This window comes from Xiphias gladius, chromosome 7 (assembly GCF_016859285.1).
Source record: "Xiphias gladius isolate SHS-SW01 ecotype Sanya breed wild chromosome 7, ASM1685928v1, whole genome shotgun sequence".
NCBI lineage: Eukaryota > Metazoa > Chordata > Actinopteri > Istiophoriformes > Xiphiidae > Xiphias > Xiphias gladius.
In genome coordinates, this window is record NC_053406.1 from 4,170,796 (window position 1) to 4,193,101 (window position 22,306).

Consider the following 22,306-nt stretch of genomic DNA (forward strand, 5'->3'; position numbering starts at 1 on the left):
TCACAGTGCAGCATCAGGGCCTTGGTGAGAAATTTACACAGACCAAGTTTCCCCCATTGTAACCACTCCAAATCCTTTTTAACCAGTGAGTTAAAAGAACTGTAAAAATGTGATATTTAGATTTTTCACAACTGTTCAATTATATTACTTGTAAAAATTATTTTCCCCTGTGAATGTGTAAGCCTTAGTACAGTAATAGATAGAGATATTTAGTGGGGGAATCTTTTCTCTGTAATTTGATTGGCCTGCAGTCATTGAGTGAATTCGCCTTTAAAAAATCATCTATATATAAAATATAACTACCACCCTAACCGCAACGTTACCCTAAAACACTGAGGACATCCCTGTCCTGTGTGATAACGAAGCCCCCATAGCACACATAAAGTCTTCCCTTACTGAGAACTGAGATCTGGCCATGACCCCCAATCAGCTGTCTGCCAGGTCATCCCCTGTACCGTAATAAAACTGAATTACCCCAACAATTCATCTGCAGAATGGAGGAACAATTTAGCAGTAATTTACCGGAGACCCTCTGCATGCAGAGAAATACAGGACTAAAGTAATGGTTCCATTTGTACTGTGCAAACGAACTTTATCGGCAAGATAGCCTGAGGGGAAGGAGTAGAGATGAAGCAGACAGATAAATAAGATAGAGAGATGGAGACGAAGGGAAAGAGAGAGGTCATCAGCTCTCTTGAGAATGGAAAGATTCATAGATGTGTTCTGTATCAATAATGTAACGAGGGAGAGGAGGGGGAGGAAAAGACAGGGAAGCAGAAAAACCGAGAACGAAGACAAGAAGACCAAAAAAACAAGCAGAGGAGAAACTGAGAGTGATAGAGAAAGGGAAAAAAGGGAGGGGATGAGAGATTGAGAACAGACTGCAGGGAAATGTAGAAAAGGCCACGGTGAAGCCATGAGGCTCCAGCCAGATACTGTTGCTGTTCTGATTGACCTGAGCTTTCTCTCATTTATTTCAGCACAATTCAATTTATGTAGCTTTACAGACATGGTAAGACCACTCTTACTGTACATTACCAAGAGTGTCAGTACAAAGCACAACATCAATACATCTCAACTAAGACTACACGGATGAACAAGAACCACAGTGATTTAGAGTTTTGTCTAAAAAATAAAATATTGTCAAACGAGTTATTGGTTAGGAATTGAACTTTAAAATGCGTCTGGTGCAAACTACAAATTTAAAAATGTGTGATCATATATGTAGCAGAATTTAATATCTCTGTGTAATGAAAACCTTGCAACTCCAAAAAGTCAGCGGTTGTACAACTAGGGCATTGTATTTGTAGCTTTTAGCTTTAGCATTCATATTTGAGTTCATCCAGAGTCTTCTAAAAGGTTTTCATCAGACCAGGAGTCACAGGACTTCCTCAGCTCTTAAAAGAAAGCTGGAACTGTCAAAAGGCAGAGAGATATTATGGGATGACAGGATATTACATCAGAGTAGGAAAGTAAATTCACCATCATGTGTTAATATAACAATCCTAGGTCATAACCTGGTATATGGCTGGACCATGTATGGTCAACAAACGAGATTGGAGACGTAGTTGAAAACTGCTGTGGAACCACTGTAAACAACTACTTTCAATACAAAGTAGATGAAGCCTGCTGCATAAGTCACTGTTTGTCGCTAGATGATGTAGTAGGCTAATCAGCATATTCATGACCTCATCATTTCATATTTGCATTGTACCTAGTGCAGGGATTAAAGCAAACAATAAAATGTTCTGAACACATATTACATATACCCACTGCTGCGCACTACTTTTGCATCAGTCTAGAATGTTAACGCGCATTAACTAACTTGGTTGTCATCAGCCAGTTAGCCCAGTCCCGGAACACACACGCAGTACACTCTCGTGTGCACCTCAATGAGAGGGCCGGTTAAAGAGACTAACAGGGCCGGCAAATACTTTATGGATTTAATGACGGTCCACCTGCCCACAAATGCGGCAGCTTTGTCCCGATATGCCCAGAGATGGTCCTGAGCTCCCTGGGGCCTTAAGAAACATTCTGCTTAAGGGGCCCGCCTACCTGATCTGTGAGCCATGTAAACCATTTGCCATTGCCACGCAGTCAAACCTGACACCCCAGTGCTCCCACTACAATCCTCCCTCCTGTTTGCTCCATCTGTCAGTCTGAGAATTAGTAGACCTATACAGAACACAATGATGTATAAACAAACAATATTTATTGAATCTAATGTTTTCTATACAATCTTAAAATAAGCGAATGCTAACATTAACATAAATAAGAAATTGTAGGAAAAAAAAAAAATGCAAAATACTGTTGTTAATTTTATCAGCTGCATCAAACCCATTCAAACTGTCTCCCCCAGATTTCCTTTTATACATTTTCAAATATAAAAAAATATTTATATTATGGCTTGGCTGAATACTTGATGGTTATTTGCTGAGAGATGTACATCCATTTTACCCATATATGCCCAGCTAATCAATCAATCAATATTTTAAATTCAGTGTTTAATCAATACTTAGCGTCAATCCATTGCTTTCCATCTTGCATGAGTCCAGAGTTGAGAGTTTGAAACGAGATAATCATTGTCTTGTTTTACATTTATGTGCACCTATGAGGAGTGCCATCACATGTACGCATCTTGTGAGCGTATGGGGCCACCTAGCTTTGGTACACCACTGCGTGTAACCACTGTCTAGCTTTTTTTTGTAAGGTTGAGGCAGCTGAAAAGAAAATGTGCTTGTACACGCCCTTACCCTGTTTTCGTTTGGGTCATTAATTGTCTCTGTAATTTACCTTTCAGATAACCTACGTTCTACATCTCACGGTTTCCTACAGCCACCAGGCTCACAGTGTTACACCCCCCTCCCCTCGCTTTTTTTTTTTCACTTTGGATCTACATTTATCTCATACATGGTCTCTAGAATTCAATTGACAGAAATCCGTTGTATCGATGGAGAGCTTTAATCCCTGCTAGTGTCAGCAAGGTTCAGCCCTTTACCTGTTTGCTTCTCTCCTACTCTCTGTGCTCATATATACACTATGAATTCCCACTGAAGCTGTTCTCATTTGCATGTTTTTCTCTTTCTGTTGTCAGAAAACGGAACAAGTATGAAATAGTGACAGAAACGCAGACCATTAACACTAAATGTTAACCAGCAGTCACTTCCAAGCCATTAACAAGCTGCTGCTCTGCACTGCTAAAATCCTGATTTTATAACTGTGACGTCTTCTGACAAAATCACCACACACATAAATTACAGACAATAGCTGTGCTGTAATTCTGGCTATATTTACTTGTAAAATGATCTCTCAGAGAGAGCTTTAGGAGCTCATTCACGTCTATGTCAGTTGTCACGCGGTCAGTTGAATTAGACGCATAGAGAGGTGTGCCTGCAGAGGGAAAGCCTGACCTCACTCTGACGGGGCAACACTGGAGACTCTCTTCCCAGCTATAGAAAGTAGCTGGGATTTGTCCAAAATGTTGCTAGTTTTGTAGTGAAGTGTTTTTTTCGGGGGGGAAAAAGTCGCTAAAGGGGTGTGAAAAGTTGGTAAATCTCCTGGCAAAGACTCTAAGTTGGCAACACTGCCTGTAACACTGCCTGATGATGTTCACGCCAGTTCATTTTGAAAGAGCTCTGACCAATGGGGAACTCCAACACTTGGCCAGCTGACCAGTGGTGTAATTTCATTAATCAGTCATTCAGCCAGCGATTGACATTCACGTTCATAGGACTGGCCCTGCTGTTGCAGTCCAGCCAAAAATATAAAAATACACAAAAGTAAATAGATAAACCTGAATGTACAAGAGAGATAAAGTTCTGTTAAATGTGTTAAATATGAACAGTGTGCAGAAATATTTGGATAAGGTTTACATACACCTTTCACATTATACATTTCATCTGTTGATAATATAAAAATATGGATTAATGTACTAAGACAAGAAAATTGAAAATTTGAAAAATTATGATAATGAGTTATTTCACTATGAATATAAAAATGTGAATTTACATCATAAATAGTTTGTCCTCAACTTTTTTGCAACATATGACCACATACACACATTTACAAGAACATTTTCAAAGTGTCTCTACGGGAATCGTTATCATTTCATTTCATTTGAAAAATTAAAAATTCATTTGGCAGCCAAGGAAGTGGAAGAACTTCCCTCTGGGTATCAATTTGATGGCTTTTACAAATATTGTCTGCTAGAAAACTGTTTTTCTGCTTTACTATCCAGCTTCTGCCCTTCAGTATTTTACGAAGGAAGCCCAAAATACACACTTACACGCACACACACACACACACACACACACACACACACACACACACACACACACACACACACACACACACACACACACACACACACACACACACACACACACACACACACACAAGCACACTCGCACACAAACAGGCACACACACTGACCTGAACAACACGTAGTATGATACCACACAGTTTAAGGAACACTGAATGTCTTTGTTGATATCGCTTCTTCCCCTCACCATCTGTTTTCGATCTGGATACTGGGGACCTGCAAACCTGACTCACCACCTGAATAAATGCATTTCAATAAGGGTGGAAGCCTCCATCTCACACAGATGTAGTTATGGTACAGGGGAGGGTTGTGTTGACATTGAGGCAGATGGGTAGTGATGAAGTGGTGCACCAGTAACCTGGTAGCTGTGTCTGAAATTGCCTCCTTGTTCACTCTTCCCTACATGATGAAAGCTCGGTAGGGTTCTCTATACGGAGTAGTAAATTGAGATTTCGGACATTAATGAATCATCATTATTTCTTGTCACTAACAAAAGATGTAGTTTCACATGACTGTAGTTTACACGCCCGTCATCTGAGGTGCTGAGGTGACTCATTTCATTGTGCGAAAGTCGTGTAAATGCTTTGTACATTACAGTTTTCCTTCCATTGTATGATGTTTGAGTTCACTATATTTTGCGTAAATGTACAGTTCAGGCACTCAAATGTAAAAAAGTGAATGTAATGTAGTGCACTACGTAGCAAATAAGGAGCAATTATGGACACAGCTTATCAATGCATCATGTAGCATTGAATTTCCCTGCCTCACAGTGAGTTATTGTTTATATGTGCATCCTGTCGTATCAGAAACTTGACACTGACAGAAGGTTTGTTTGCTAATTCTCTGCTCCACTGGTCCTCAAATCCTTTAATTATATCCTTGTGTCTTTCTTCTGTCTGTTCACTTCACTGCTCTGTCTTATTCTGTGATTATGTCCAACATGACATTTCTCCTCCCATTCCTACTGCTCAGTGTTTACAGCTCTATTTACTGGAAAGCTTTTATCTGACAATGTCAAAACCATATAACTGTGACAGGTATATTCCTGTATACAAAATAAATACAGACCTGGTTGAAATTATTGGCACCAATGAATTTTAAATACAGAATTTAGAATAACTTCAGAAATAAATGAAAATTAACCAATATGGTATAATTAGAATATTTAATAAAATGTCCAAGGTTACTGAACAAAAGAAAATAAAAAAAACAAAACTGGCATTATAGTGAAATAATACAAACACAAAATGTACCTCAGACACAATTATTGATACCCTTCACTTATATTTACTTGCAGAACCACTGGCAACAATGAAAACCTCTAGACATTTCTTGTAGCCATCTAGAAGCTTCTTGCACCTGTCTGCTGGTGGTTTCTGCCACTCTTCCATTGCTCTGCGTCAGGACTCATTGCTGGCCATTTTAACACAGTTCATATTTTCCTTTTCAACCATTCTTTTGTGCTGCTGGGTGTGTGCTGGATGTCTAAAATGCCTTGGCAATCTTCTGATTTCATCATTCCCACGATACATTCAATGCCACCAGTACCAGAGACCGTTACAGCAGCCCCACAGCATGATAGAACCTCCACCATGTTTTACTGCAGGTAGGGTGTTCTTTTCCTTATGGGCTTCATTTCGTCGCCTGTAAACAAACTGATGCGCTGCATTCCCACAGAGCTCTACTTTGGTTTCATCTGTCCATAGAACATTATCCCAGAAAGACTGTGGCTTATCTATGACGGTTTTTGCAAACATTGGTCTTGCCTTTTTATGGCTTCCTTTCAATAGTGGCGTCCTCCTCGGCCTTTGCCCATGTAGCCCTACATGGTTCAGTGTGTTGCGTATACTACGAGCTGAAACCACCACTCCAGATTGGTCCAGGTCAGCCTGAAGCTCTTCAGATGTCTTGCGCTGTGTTTTTCCACAGTCTGCATAAGCCTTTGCAGACTTCTCTGTTTGAGTTTCTCCTTAGTCCAATGTCCTGAAAATGTCTTAACAGTTTTCTGACTGTGAAACTTCTTGATAACATCACCCACTGTTGAGGATCTTTGGCGATTCCCTTGTAGCCTTTGGAGCATTTCTGATGTTCTCAGACAGCTTCCTTTTCTTCACGATTGTGAAAAAGAAACGTGAAAACAATCAGCTTCTTTTTATGCAGTAAAACCACCATTCATTGGTTAATTCAGGTCATGTGAACGCTGAAAATTAAGCAGAGGTCTTACATGTTTTTTATTTGGTTTGAGGAAGTAATTTTAAATTCATCAAAGGGATGCCAATAATTGTGTCAAGCGTACATTTTATGTCTGTATTTATTATTTCACTATATGAAAGCATTTTTTTTTGTTCAATAACCTTGGACATTTTAATAAATATTCTGATTATACAAAACTGGTTAATTTGCATTAATTTCTGAAGATTTTCTTAATTCTGTACTTAAAATATACTATATATACTTATACTACAAACCTCAAACACAATAGAAAAATTAAACACAACTCGTGTAATGTATCACTTGTCAAACACAGATGGGATAGATTTCATTCATTATGGCTCCATTCTGTTTATTTGTACCAGTGTCAGGGCACATGCTCGCTCACAAACACATCTAAAATGACATGTCGAAATGACATAAACAGTGGTCTTTGCATCTAGTGCTTCACATTTCTCTATGTTGCATTTCCAGTGCTACTGAATGTCTGTATGTATGTATACAGTATGTCTTTGTCAAATAGTAAACTGCTTGCCTAGCTGGTCACAACTAATGTCCTAAATGAAAGGTGGTGATGGGGAGGTGGCGTTTATCAGAGTGATAAACCCACTCTGATAAACAGGGAGTTTATCAGAGCTTTTTCAATGAAAAAAGCTGGAAACAGCGCCACCTTGTGAATGTTCACTGTCTTTCGAGCTTGAAAACTTAACCAAAAATTCCTTTGGGAGGATGCTGAATTTTACTGTAGTAATTTTTTTAGTCAGTTTTACAGCTGGTGCCAGTGCAACACAATTCCTTGCTTTTCTGTAGCAAAGAAAAAGCTGTTTTATTTTACTTGTTTGTCCTGTTGGGTACACTTAATATGATCATTTTTCAGAACGTACCGCAGACTCAAACCATATTTAGAATTAGCGTATGGTCTGAAAACAGGACACATCTAGACATGCTACCACATGTGCTAATCAGATGTATATATAAAAAGCTACTTTGGTTGCCGAGCTAACAAGTCCAACATGAGATCAGTCAGATGTAGGCCAAGAGCAGGAAATCACTATTCAGGCCGACACAGAAATGAGCCATGTCTACTCTGTTCAGATGAGTGGCAAGCTGTTCTCGCCAATGGTACTGTTGTGTTGAATCCCTTCAATATGGCCACCAAAAGGCTTTTTCTCATCCCCTTGACAGTCCTCTGCAATTGAGCTGATGGTTTGTGTGTTTCTATTTGTGTGCGTCCAATAGGAGGGCGACTCTCTCGGGGCGATGGAGAAGGTTTGTCGTCAGCTGACCTACCATCTCAGCCCCCACTCTCAGTGGAGGAGACAGGGCTTGCTCAAGAGGAAACCTCAGGCCTGGTGAGTGTGTGTGTGTGTGTGTGTGTGTGTGTGTGTGTGTGTGTGTGTGTGTGTGTGTGTGTGTGTGTGTGTGTGTGTGTGTGTGTGTGTGTGATATAGCATGTTTCTCTGTTTTTGTTAACATCTCAGTGTGTCACCAATGTGTCATCATCTGCTGCCCCTTTGGATGCAATGAAAAAATCCACGATGTCTCGTTCTCTTTATTTTCTCACTCTCACTGATGCACACAGTTGGAGATGCAGTCACTTCCTTCTGTGTCACCTCCGCTCGCTCTCTTTGCATTTTTGTTCCTCTCTCACTGTCAAATGGTTCCCATCTTTACCATATGCATTATTGCGTAAATTGTATTTTTATTAATTATTTTGTTTGGTTTTCAGTGTGACTTTGAACACCAATCAAAAGTCTGAACGTTGCTTGACGAGTCTGCATTTAAAGTTTTAGCTGTGAGCTGTGGCTGGAATTTCTGTTGACTTTGCACAGCCGCAGTTAGCTTTCTCTCCGCTCTTCCTCTTTGCACCTGCATTATGTAGAAACCTCATTTTGAGGGTCTGCAGCCAAGTTAAAATGGAGATTTGGATGGATTTGGTATACAGTATACAGTAGTGTTTACACAATATGCAAATCAGCATCAAAAGCAACTATAAACAACTTATCTATAAGCTTCTCCAGTTCTATAAAGTACAGTCATCAAATAATATCTTCAGATTTTTGAAAGCTGTTCTCAAAATGAAATGTTTCATACATTCAAAACATTGCCATCAATTTGCAGTCGTGATGAAGCAGTATTTTAAAAGCAACTGCCTGTTCATAATTGTAATGTATTTCTTGGGGTAAAGCATAACATACGTAGATTATCCTCAAGTGTCAATTAATGGATGTTGCATAAAAATGTTTCACTTGATGATGGTTTGACTCGTGGGAAACGTATTTTCTCTGCTCTCTGGTGCACAGTATTTAATGGTGTTTTTTAATTGGATTGGTGTATATTATTGTTACATGGAACATTAGCGAACAAATGGAGCATTAAAAGTGTAAACGAATAACCCCGAAATCACGATGAACACATTCTCTTCTCACCCTGCGTGTGTCGGTTGAGTAGTGGTGTCATGTCAGCCTTGACAGAACTAGTCAAGAAAACAGAGTTTTACCAAAGGCGAATATGATGTAACTTTGCTAGAGAGACAGTTATTTATAGCCAAATCCAGAAGCAGAAACCTCCTAAAAACTCACACTTGTAAATGTTTGTATTGCATCCACAGGTATGCAAGGAACACCAAACAAAACCAGCTTTTCTGTGAGCATTTTATTAGACTGTTTAAGTGTGCTGCATTTGCAAATGTGCTCAGAAAACTTGTTGACACAGATCAAAGACAGTGCAGAAAATGGAGATGATGACATACAGTATATTAGAAAGGCAATCATTTGGCTGCAGAACAGTTCAGTTATGCTGTTTATGTGGGGCTGCAGCTAACCGTTGTTTTCAGTATTAATTAATCTGCCGATTATTTTCTGGATTGACAGATTCATTGTTTATGATACATATGACACGGTCTATGATATATCAATTCAGTTTCCTATAATGTAAGAAAAAGCAGCCAGATCAAAATCAAATTAGTATCAAAATATTTGCCATTTCATTTCCTGTGAAATCAGTTAATCAAAATAATCATTGCAGCTTTAATGTCGTGTTTGGAGTGAATTGAAGGCCACTAATTTTGCTCTAAAAAACGTTCTCCTGGTCACCTTGTGTTTCAGAGAAGGCTGTGTTGTGCTCACTGACCTACTGGATGCTATGATAGAAGGGGAAGTACATAATAACAAATCTAAGTAAATGTCTCTCTTGATCTGTTGCCCCTCTCATATTTACAAATTATTTAATGGGGCATTTTAATGAAAAATGAAATAGGCTGTACAAATATATTGATATCAAAATAATTTTAGAAAAGTTACAATATAACGTGTTTGTCCATAATAATTGTATTCAATTTCATTCTGATAATATAAAAAGACTTTTTTTATTCCCAGGACCTGTTTTTGCTGTAAACCTGATCCCTGTGTGACGCCGCACAACCTAAATCCAACTCAAAAACATCTGCTATAAAATACATCCTGGTGGGAGCAGATGGTAGAAAAGTGACATTATAGCAGGACACATTTGGAGAGAGGATTCCCCACCGCTGTGTGAATGGAGGATTAGTTGTTATGAACACCCAGTGTCAACTCCCCTGCAGAACAGTTTGCAAATACACAAGTGCAGAGAGGGAAAAATAACAATTCAATATGGGCCATAAGGTTGAACACCTGCCAAGTCTGTTTGGGTGTATGTGTGTGCGTCGGTGCCTTCACAGTCAATAAAAATGACAGGTTGTTTATGTTCTATCAAATGGTTAGCTCCAAAAAATGCCATTAAAGCAATGGCTCACCTATAATGGAATTAAATGATAGCGTGAGTTGAAAATGAAAATGAGCTTGGTAATTGTCTTAAGTAATTCTGTGCTGGTGGATGGGATTTCATCAAGGCAGCGTTGCAGTCAGCACTTCAGGCTGTCATGAACTCTAGTCAGAGTGATTAGCCAGAGGAGGGACAGGCCCCATTTACTCTGAGTCTCAGGGCAAGAGATGAGATTGAATCATCCTTTTGCATGGAACACACACCATTAACACCCTCCCCACACACACACACATACACACACAGGCACACACCCACGCAAAAACACAGGTCTTCGTGCTAATTGCCTCAGCCACAGTCAAAAATCTTTTGCTAATCTTTTAGATGGAAACATGCTAGGGCCAACATATTCGTGTAGCAATATAATGTTTTTTGGTTTATATTTGTATGTGATTTTATATGGGTTTTTTTGTATGATAACCATATTCTTCTATGATTTAATGACATTTATTTGTGATGGACATCAGAGGTAATGATACCCTCTGGAAGTGTAAGTCACACTAAATCTAAAAATATGAGCGTTTATGTCTGTGTGGTCAGATTTTTCTGGGTTATGACCCCAAGAAGGAGTATGAGTTTTGACTCAGATTTGCCTTATGCGGTATCTTTGCTCCACCTTCAACTCTCCAACGGCCCCGTGGGGAGGCTTTGGGCGTTGTTCTCCTGATTGTCCATGTCTGTTAAAATATCGTCCGGAACCATGAGTTAATTTACTGAGGAGCAAAGTGAATACTTTATTCCCAAAACTCCCCTTGTAATGTGTAGTGTAATGAATTTCTGCTGTGTTGGTTTTTCCGCCGTTTTGAATATTCTGCAAAACCACACCAGACAAAGATACATCCACTCTGTACTCACTTATCCGGTGTAGGGTAGACTAAGCTCTACAAAGATTTTTATTCCCCGAAATCTGTCAAACGACCTAGAACAAATTAACTACCGAATCAAAAAGAACACTATAAAGCAGAGAAAGCAAAGTGAACTGGACAAATAATAAACCAAATGTGGTCAGGTTATTTTGGTCAGAGATGTTAAATCTTCACTGATGTGAGATAAGATACTATTTTAAGTGCTCAGTTCCTCTAAATTTTCCATTATATTGGATATTTCAAATATCTCCGTGGTTCTGGTTTGATTTAAGTTAGTAATGTATATTTTATTTAAAATTAGATGTAAAGTTTATAGAAAAGTGAGAAAAACTCAAAGATAATGATATAAATATTGGACTTTTTACAGTGCAGTATCTTAATATTCAGAATATCGAGCATGAGTATCAAGAGCTGCCCCTTGTGTGCACTACATGCTTGGAGTCTTGTATTATTATTATTTCCTGTTTTATTTTGAAATTAATTGCATGATTTCAAATAAGAATTCATCCAACGGATTTTAACAGTTAAATCAGGAAAAGATGCAACATTAGTAAATCCAACGCAATCTAACTCATGCAATATGAGTCAAACAGAAAGGAACCAGATAAAAGAAAATCCTTCACAATCAAAAAGAACCTTGTACAACAGCCCTGCAGTAAATCCTACCCTTTAAATGTTCGGTTTTATCAGGACTGTGCCAGAAAGGTGTTGATTGTATTCTGTAATTCTGTAGGCCTTGTTGATAGTGTTGTATCAGATTGAGTTATACAGTCAGTGTTTATAATTGGTTGCATACTACCATTTAAATCATTTTGTCAAAAAAGTATTGAGAAACCTCTTTGCACACAAAGCAAGCTAAATACTAGACGGCTAACTACAGCCCAACAGATTTTATTCAAGCCCAAAACATTCTGCATTAAAGGCTGTGCATTTTAATAACCAGTAGATGTTGCAAATAGACTACATTTAGTTTATCAAAATTGACAAGACCTGAAATGTGTATGGCAATTAAGTTGTGTGCGCTTTAACATAGATAGCATGTTTATTACACCAAATCAAGCAAACTTGTCTAAAGCAAAAGGCTGGCCAACGTGGCTGACTGTGCTACTGGCTTTCAATAAGCATAAATCCCCCTCTGCAAGCAACACAGCAATGTCCTGTTGTTGTGTGGTGTTAATAGATCATTTTACACCATTTCTGTGTGGTGCGTCTCTTCAGGTTATTGGTTTTTCTCCTAGTGGTTTTTGGGGCTGCAGGGCTTTTCTCCGGACAATACTACACACTCGCTTGACAGCAACAAAATGGGTTGACATTTGTTGCTGTCAAGTGAGTGTGTACTATGTATGTGTCATGTTCTTTTCCCTTCTCTGTATGTTATCTGATCATAGCTAGGTCCAGTCTGGCACTATTGGCACTAAAAAGATGATTAAAGCATGCAGGAAGAGAAATGTGCAGCGCAGCCATTGAAGAAGGACGGTTAGATTGTATAATTGTTTGTAAAAAAACACCGATTTTGTCGCCTCCTTTTTTCCCCAACCAAAATATATTGAGCTTTTGGTAAAGTTTTTATTTTCTGAACTACATTTTAGTCTTGTCTTTTTTTTAGTCTCTCAACGATATTGCATGTTGATATAGTCACAGTTACTTTTTAATGCCATCTCGTCATCGTCTCGTCTTAGTCGTGGAAAAAAAGGTCATTGACGAACATTTCCAGTCATAGTTTTCTGAATGAAATTGACACTATTTAAAAATAAAATCCAAAATAGGTCATTTGAGATTTCAGTAATACATGTAGATCCAATCATTTTTTTAAAATTGGGGGGGTGGGGCTTTAAAAGTAAAATAATGTTAATTACCGGTCTAAAGAAACGTTGCGACTTCAGCATCATACTTCATTCCTTTACTCACTAAATGTGACCCATGTTCACTGCTTTAACTTGCTTCTATTTCTATCACTTGTTTTCTTTTACTGAAGTTAGCATGCTAACCGGCTAGCCCCGGCTGTGAAATCAATCGATAAACGTCATATCGAAGCCCTGTCTTTTTATTGCAGCAGTTGCAATAGCTGTAAAGAGCCAAGAGCAAAAAGCAAATTAATTCTATGTAGCAAATCAACTCCCCCAACCCCCACCCTTTTGTCACTTTTTATCACCCCTGATGAATTTGCATCCATGCCTTTTAATAGTAATAACACTGAGATGTAAATGGAAGACAGGTTAAAGAGAGATTGTTAATTAAGACCAGAGCAATTGAAACAGATATTGGCTCACCAAATATGTCACTATTATAAAGGTCTTAAGAGTCTCTTTCTTACTGTGAGTGTAAATTGGTCTTTTGTTATCTTTAACCTTCCAACACATGTGACTGTATCCTTCATGAATAGCATAAATCCTGACGGTAATGAAAAATACGTCTCTCTCTTTCTAAGTGTGTGTGTGTGTGTGTGTGTGTGTGTGTGTGTGTGTGTGTGTGTGCTAAAAATGATGCTCTAGACTTTATATGCTACAGATTTCTTAAAGTCACCATTGACTGTAGCAACAGAAAATTCACAAAATTGTGTCTCCTTTACCAGTTTTTTTTTTTTTTTTAACCTGTGGGTATGTGCTTCATGTTAAACGTGTGTGTTTAACATGTAGCACATTTGTTGGTCTGCTCCTTTTAGCTTTGTGCATCTCAGGTGCCCACAGTTAAAGGGACAGTTCACCTATGATACATATAGAAATGCTCACCCACTGAAGAAATAAAACTCCTAAAGACAGAAAGTAACAATCGTCTTCTCACAGTAGGTCTGTCATTGCCACTGTAACTCCTAAAGTCAGTATTTTATGATTGAGTATCTTGCCCCCTTGCCTCTCTAGTAGGTTTACCACTCTGAGATATTGATATTTTAAATCTTAATCACACATTTTGTAACATTTTGTTGCAGTTTGCACAGAGTAAGGTAATGCAAAATAACTAAAACCTTTTTAACCTGTTACAACAGCAAAGGGGCATTTATTTAAAACACAGCCTCTGAGTGCATGTATGCGCCAGGTGGTACTCAGTTTCCATCTGCTCAAAATTAAAAAATAAATAAATAAATACATCTCATATTTGTGCAGATTTCTCGGTAAAATAAAAAGGTTTCTTCCCTAAAGGCCTGAAACAAGCTGCCATTTAGCCCTCTAGTTTAGTCCAATCTAAATTATTAGTACCCTGATTATTGTGTTTAGCTGTTTGATTAAGAATAAAGATAAACACAAAGGGGGAAATGACTAAATACTTTCTAACTTATGTGGGGATACCCAATGTAAAGTGCCAAAAGCTTATAGTGGATTGTAGGACACGCGATATTAATCATCCTATGACGTAATAGATATATACGTCGGGCATGAGAGGTTTACGGGCACTCGTCTCAGAGACGATGAAAACAGGTGACAAGTAGAAGGTAGCGCAAGTATGGTAGACAACAGACTGTGATGAGATCCAGGAAGTGGGCAGGGGGAGGATCCAGCGAAGACAGTACTTAAGACACCACTAAAAGATAACGAGTCAGATCTCTCTTGTTACCACTTTGAATGCATATGCTCTATGCTGTAACGGAGGGATCTCCGCACTTTGCAAACTGCGTAATAAAACTGAGTGCACTGTCTACAGTCGTCTCTCTCTGTGTGTTCCTTGCTGCATCAACTTGCTCGGAGGAGTGGAAAAGTTACCACTCAACACTTACTTTCATGCAAATAACTCCTGATCTTTAAAGAGTAGATTTTTTTTTATATAAGCAGGGAAATACTTGCAAAAGCAGAAAAAGTTGGTGATCTTCCATGGGAAATATTTCCCTCTTCTGCAAAATAAACAGCACTTCAGAATAACTGGCCCCCTCTGGATAAGGAGACTCAAAAAAGCTCTTGGTTTGCTTTTAGACTCCCAGGTTCAGGTCTTACATCACTGAAAGTGTACTGGACAAAGAGGAGTGTGTGACCAGATCCAGCTGGGCCTGGCAGCTCTGGCTCTGGATCACAACTGAACTTTCTTTTTTTTTGGATCAAAGTAATCAAAATCTAAAAATTTAAAAAAAAAAAAAAAAAAATTAAATTCAGCATTGCAAATGGACATTGTTGCTGTTTAGGAAGGACCATACTCTATATAAAACTGTAAATAAACTGGCCGTCAGTTTGTTATTGTCTATTCAACAAGACTAGTTGTGATTGGGAATCATAAAAAAAAAAAAAAGATTAACAAGACTTACTGTTCCCTGTCTGGTTGCTTAACAACAGTTCCTTTCAGTCTACAACAAGTCCTCTTAGTGGTTTGAAATGAGGTAGCTGCACAACTGAATGTCTGAAGAAGCCCCTAGACCTGGTCTCTTCTCTGCTTTACAACCGAGGTCTGGCACCCCTGCAGAGAAAACTGTGAGGTAAACAATGTGACAGCATATATTCTTAGGGCAGGGTTACTTTTAGCAACATGAGGTCGAGGCAAGAAATTTGCATTGTTTGCCGTCCAGCTGTGTTTGAATGAAGTCAAACTCTGCTTGGGAAGAACGAGCCAGGAGACAGAGAAGCAGATGGAAACAAGAAAAACTCAACAGGTGTTGAGGACACAACAACATTATCCTCAAGTCTCATCATTAGATAGTGACTTAATGCAGTAATTATATGTACAACTTGGATGTTATTTTTGTAGTTTCAGCCATCATTCCTATCGGTAACAACAGCATTGTGCTTACCAAGTCAGTTGCTGACACCTGAGAACATCACTACAAAAAAGTCCAGGGGGACAAGGAACAGGTTGTAAACAAAACCCCAGTTTACCCAAATTTTTGTGGAATAGAAAACGGGCGTACAGACTTAGTGATTGAACTTCAGTCTATAGTTCTTCAATTTGGTTTGCTTTTTACCTTCAAGTAAAGTGTTTTAAGTAGTCTGGCTACTATACTGTTGGCTTATTTACAACCTGAATGGACATCTGACTGCTTGTTTTACTTTCCCCATCAGAATATGTCAGTGTGTTTCCAAATTTTTTTTACAAGGCAGTCATAACCAATAGAAATAATTGTGAAGGCTACAAAAATAAAACCCAGGGTTGGTTATAACTGTTAAAAATGCAGGCAATTGTATCTAGTTTGAATTCCAAACAACATTAACTACTAAATCAGCTACTATTAGTTAAAGCTGCATCTCTCGTTTTTTTTTTTTTTTTTTTTTTGGCAACTTGAAAGCAGCAGAACAAGCTGCAAACACAACACTGGCATTCAATATTATGACCTAATGAGGTTGATATGACGAATGTGTTAGTAAAAACTTGCCTATTTGCATAAGAGAACAGAGCAACATTAGCATTCATTTCGAGTTGTGTTTCTGGTTACCTGATGAATATAAGTCCTGTATTCACTCTCCTTTTAGCTCTGTTTTGGTCCCCACCAGTTCCTGGAGGAAGTAGTTTGGGTCTTTAGCTGCTAAATGCTCCACAGTGTTCACCGGCTGATCACTCACTTTGTTTATCTGCTGTTTGATGCACAGGTAGCTGCTGGGCAGGCTGGGTGTATCGGAGCTTCATAACTGAAAATAGCAGCCTGCTGTGGCTGGAGCCGCTCGTTGAGAGACTGAGAGCTGGTGATCATTTTGATCAACACTGTTCACATTACACGTAGTTATCCGATACATTGTAAATAAAAAATACTGATTAGTGCAGATTACAGCAGTGAAGTTAAACACTGATAATACTTGAGAAGCATTCTACTCCACAACATATTGGCCCATCAATGTAAAATTACTGGAGGGCAGTGGAGAAGTCTCTTAAGCCAATCTTGCCCTTCACTTTTGCACACGATGCTCATACTGACTGAAATGAATACAGGAGCTGAAGGAGGTCCAGTACAACATCCAGTGCCTTTAGGACCAGCAAGCCAAAAGGCAGCGCCAGGCAAGATGCTGACTTACAATCAACAAGTAAATGGCTGCCTGTTGATCGTTTGGCTCTGGACCTGTTTCTGTCTGTCTGCCTGCCTGACTCCTCTGAGTCTTGCATTTGTGTGACTTTTCCAAAATGGCTCGTTGAGGTTTTGCTGAGGTTTTACTTGACCGCAACATTGTTTTCCATGGAAACTTATGACACACAGCTATAAGCCTACACACACACACACACACACACACACACACACACACACACACACACACACACACACACACACACACACACACACACGCACACAGTCCTAAATCTTGTTCTGTCTGTTTGTCTGTCTGCCTCTGTACCAGTCTGCAAGCTTTTTGTCATGTCTGCCGCCTGCTAACTGGGCCGTCTGTCGCTGCCACACCGACAGATTTACTGGCTAACTCCTACCTGTGCTCTGACAGCCAGCAGAGAGAGAGAGGTTGAGCGTTGACCCACCGCTTAAGGATATATTCTGATATCCGTAAGCCACTTTTCAGCAATATGATTGAAATATTAAGGACTTGCATGATTTGACAGAAACCCCTGTTGGACAGAGAAGCAGCAAAAGCAATTATTGGAAATGTGGCATTGCCAGTTTCTAACCCACTTTCCTGTCTGTAGGAAGTCATCGATTTGCCAGTTGTTGTGAACCTCACACAACTGGCTGTACACTGATCACCTGTTGAAGAAAGCTCCTGCTGTGCAGGAAGTTTGATGTTTTACAGTATTATTTGTTGATGAAAGCTTGCGAGGTTTTGGAAGCTTTCCGTAGACCTACTTATAATGAAGAGCAGCTAAAACATCTTGACCGTGGACAGGAGTTTGTTTGTTTTTTTGTTTTGGTTTTTTTTTACAACTGCAAAACAGCTGCCTGCTATGTCTGGTGGTGAGACTGAATCAAAACACTAAAGTTGTAGGCCTTAAAACCAAAACAATGATCTTAAAGTTGCTAAAATGCTCTGCAGAGCTGAGAGAAACTGCAGAATTGGCTGTTTATTTTTTGTCGGTTCATTACTACGAGCGGCACCTTTCACATACAAGTAGCATTTGATCAATTGTTAATACAAAAATATTGATTATAGCCTCTTTAATTCATTTTCCCTGTCTAACGTAGGCATAAGCCTTTGGCTTTCATCTGGCCCAAACAGTGTGAACATATACATTTTTAAACACTGATCTGTTAAAAACATCCAGCTGCCAGTTAAATTAGAAATATATAAAGATAATTTTGTCCCATTTAATCAGTTTCAAAATTCTTGATCAGTTGAGCCCAGTGGGCTCTATAGCATTTATGGCCACGGACTAAGAAACAAGTAACATGTTATGATGTATGTAGTAATTGTTGATGGCTTTAGGGACATTAGCTGTTGCTGTGATATATTTGCCGATGCTGTTACAGCATCAGAATGTCTCCTGGGTATTTTGTGCCAGTATTCATAATCTTGAAATCGTGTCACTTTCATTTTAAGCTTTTGTAACAGCATTGAGAATGTCTATTTTACTTGGGGCTTTCTGTCTTTCTTCCTTACCCACCTCTCAGTCAACTTTGGTCAGTTGTCTGCTCCTGTGCCTACAGTGGTTTTTTTCTCTTATGCTCCAGCTGTAGAAATAGCCTAAGCCCTTGCTCCTTCTTTTTCCTAGTAATATTTGGAAAGCTGCATAATTTTCTATTGTCAAACTCCAGTGTTGCCTTGAAAATATCTAGAAATCATGCCTGTTTCTCTGTGTTTAAAATGTTATCCTTGGGGATAAAAAAAGTACAGCACAAAAGTTTTAGAGTGCATTTATTTTTCAAGCAGGGCCACAGCTTTGGCCACCTTTTTGTCTTCTATGCTATGCTATTGTTGTCAGTGTTACTCCCTGCTTACGTCCATAAATTCCCCGTTGATTTGTGTCCTATGGTGTTTAATATGTTGGCTTGCTGCTTGACCAGTGTCCACAACGAGTAGACCTGTATTATTGTGCATAAAAGAGACACCAAAATTAATATTTATCCTCCATTTTATTGAGGACTTTTCCCTTTATCTCAAAACGCTGTTTTCAGTCACCTTTATTTGACCTTATTTCAATCCTTTGAAAAAACATGGAAAGTCAGTTTTGAATTGGAGCTGCTCTCATGCTCACAGTTGACCAAAAAAAAAAAAAACCTGTTAACTTTAGTCTTCAAGTATTAATACAGGCTATAACTCAAAATGTGGGGATAATGAAATTTCAAAATTGATTTGAACACTTCTAAAGCACTCGGATTCATTTTCTTTCTCTCTTTTCTCATTTTAGTCCAAGTCTGTTTTCTCTTTCCCTTGATTCGTCCTCTGAATCATTCTGTCTGCCCTTCATCCCAGGTCCCAAATTGTAAACTTCTGCCTCCCCTTGCTGAACAGCTCTGTTACCCTGAGGCCGTTGCCGGCTTCACAATAACTGTGTGTTCACAGCACACAGTGGAGAACAGGAAAAACAGTGAAAAACCCATTTCTAAAAATATATGAGATTAGGACAGAACCACCGGTGATGCTGTGTGAGTAGATGATAAAAGACTCAGTAGAGAAGGTGATTCAGGCAGATTATGGTTCTGATAAATTTGAATGATCTGCTGTCACAGGGCTGCGAAGACAAAAACGTAAATTTTTGAATTTGTGCGTTCAGGTGGTGTAGGGGTGCACGTCTTTTAACCTCTTTCATCCCAGCACTTCTAACTTCAACGCATATCAAAAAGCTCAAAAAGCCCTAAAGCTGTGAACAGTCCACTCTCATCTACAACACATAGACTTATCTTCACATATACTTTTTTATTAAAAAAAAGTAATTCTTCTTGCATAATGTGGCACAGTCATAGAGAAGTATTGTGGTGAAGCAAAGAAATTCAAATATAACCTTTGCCGTCTGTCTATGATGTAGGCTAAAGCTGACTGCTGTATGGTGACATAGTCCCACACCACTCATACTTTGAATGCGCTGGCATGTCTGAATATGAATACATAAGTACATTTGAATCAGATAAGATAGGAGTGATGGTTTTCCATTTCCATCTCCAGCCCAGCCTCCTCCACAATAAAACACCGTCATCTGTTTGTGTCTGAGTGTGACTCATGTTTATTCCCAGTGGACCAGTGACCTCTTGTAGCTGTGTGAATAATGGTAGTACCCACTGAGCTCCACTGCTGCCTAACTCAGATAAAGACACTTTGTACAGAGACACTCTCAATTGTTCTCAGTATATGTTGTGTATTTTGACAGAAAAACATCAAAACAAGCTGACAGTTACACAGTCACATGCCCCAATTCCATACTACATACTAATGGTATACAGAATATTCTATATACTAATCTTTATAGTTTACTGGTTAGAGCTGCAACGATTATTCAATTTGATAAACGATTATTCAGTCAATCGACTGAAACCCGGCAACTATTTTTCAATAACCGATTCATCGTTTCAGTAATTTTCAGTGACGATTGATGGGACCGTATAGCTGGAAAAACAGCAGAAGGTTATTCCATGATCAGGTCGGACCTGGAGGCGATGCAGCCGTCATAAAAACCGGTCGGAACCACGGACCACTTCAGGAGGGGGAGAGAGAGAAAGAGAGAGCCAGAGAGAGAAACTGGGAAAGAAGTTCAGTAGGTCTACTTAGTGGGAACTATTTGTTTCATAATTTGTTTGTCACCGCATGGAAAAATCACTATGGGAGGATGTTGATGTGATGAGAGAGAGGCTGCTGAACTGAATGCGCTGTCAGGAGGTGCGCTTCAGCCGGTCGTTGGTGCAGACACAATAATTACGCATAGGCGCACATAACAACACCTGACAGCAGCCCATCAGCCTTGATGAATATAAACACCCTTCACAAGTCCCGATCAGTCAGGCATTACTGACACCAGGGCAGAGCTGCACACATACATTTAAAATGATCAAGTACAAGACTTTAGATTTTAATTCGATTCTATGAATTTCTTCTGTGATTTATTGTAGCATTAGAACTGTTAACGGTTATTTTAGGGGAGGCTAGGTTAGTTTCCTTTGCTAGATACTTACACAGTCTCTTGTTGCTACCCTCAGTGATAATATGCTGAAAGGCTCAAGAAGAGCTTTGGCTGCTAAACGCTCTACTGTGTTCACCAGGTAGTTGCTAACTTTGTCTGTCCGCTGTTTGGTGCTCGGAGGGCACAGGGTTTCACAGAGTTTTTTTTTGTTTTTTTTTCATTGAAAAGAGCTGCCTGTTTTTCAGAGCTTTTTTACCAGTAGTGGCAGATTACAGGGGTTACTGATAGTGGGGAGACTGGACCACACACAAAATGTGCCCTAAAACCACAACAATGGGCTAAAAGGGGCTAAAAAGTTCCGTAGAGCTATAGAGTTGAGCAGCCCTGTCACATTAGTCACGTGCGTCAATGTTACTATTCAAAATATTGATTTTGTCAGGATCAAAGATGGAAAAGCGAAAGAGCTGCTGATTATGTTGCGGATCAGCCCTAAGAGTAATAAAAAATAAATTAATGTCGTATTTTTATAATCATATTTAAGAGGTGCCTAACCAAACATTCAAATAAAATATGTCACAATAGGGAAGTCTTGCACTGGCTCAGAATGTCTTCGTTCAAAGGAACTAAACCAATAAAAGCTTCATATGAGTCACCTACTTGCCTTTTCCACTTGGAAAAATACATCAGAAAGGTACTCATGTGGGTCACCTGGACAAGATGGAACAATGCACATGATGTTGATGTTAAAGCAGGAGATGCTGTAGCAGCTAGAGAAGCAGAGTCGAGCCAGTGTCAAGGAGAACAATGTGTTTGGAGGATTTTCCAGCAGGTTTACTGAGCTCTTCCTCTGTGGTTGAAGTCGGCCTAATTGGCGTAATCAGATGCTGTAGCGATGGCTTGGAATCTGACTGTGCATAAATGCAACACCTGACGGCATATGATTAAATACTGAGCGAGTTGACTGCTGTGGAGTCAGTGATGTATCTTTAAATATGTCCCAGCTGTCCATTAAGACAACGAATTGTCAAGCACCCAAGATGAAATGTTGCTCCTTCTCGTCCGTTGTGGATTAACAGTAACACAGTCAGACAGACGTAAACCTAACTGCTTAGCCCTCTGAGCTGACTTTGTAAACCTCATGCACAGGAGGTGAAGGAGAAGAGGACGTTTTCTCACCTCCAATGTCACATAACAGGAGAGGAGCCAAAAG

The 22,306-nt window shown here is 39.2% G+C and overlaps 1 protein-coding gene across 3 annotated transcripts in view; it reads left to right on the top strand.

Moving 5' to 3' along the window:
* lrrc75a (leucine rich repeat containing 75A) overlaps window positions 1–22,306 on the top strand; it is a 54,042-nt gene that overhangs the window by 22,540 nt on the left and 9,196 nt on the right. For all 3 annotated transcript variants that reach the window (XM_040130639.1, XM_040130640.1, XM_040130641.1), the window contains one exon: window positions 7,772–7,884. In XM_040130639.1, the coding sequence (XP_039986573.1) occupies window positions 7,772–7,884 (113 nt within the window). The remainder of the gene's footprint in view (window positions 1–7,771; window positions 7,885–22,306) is intronic.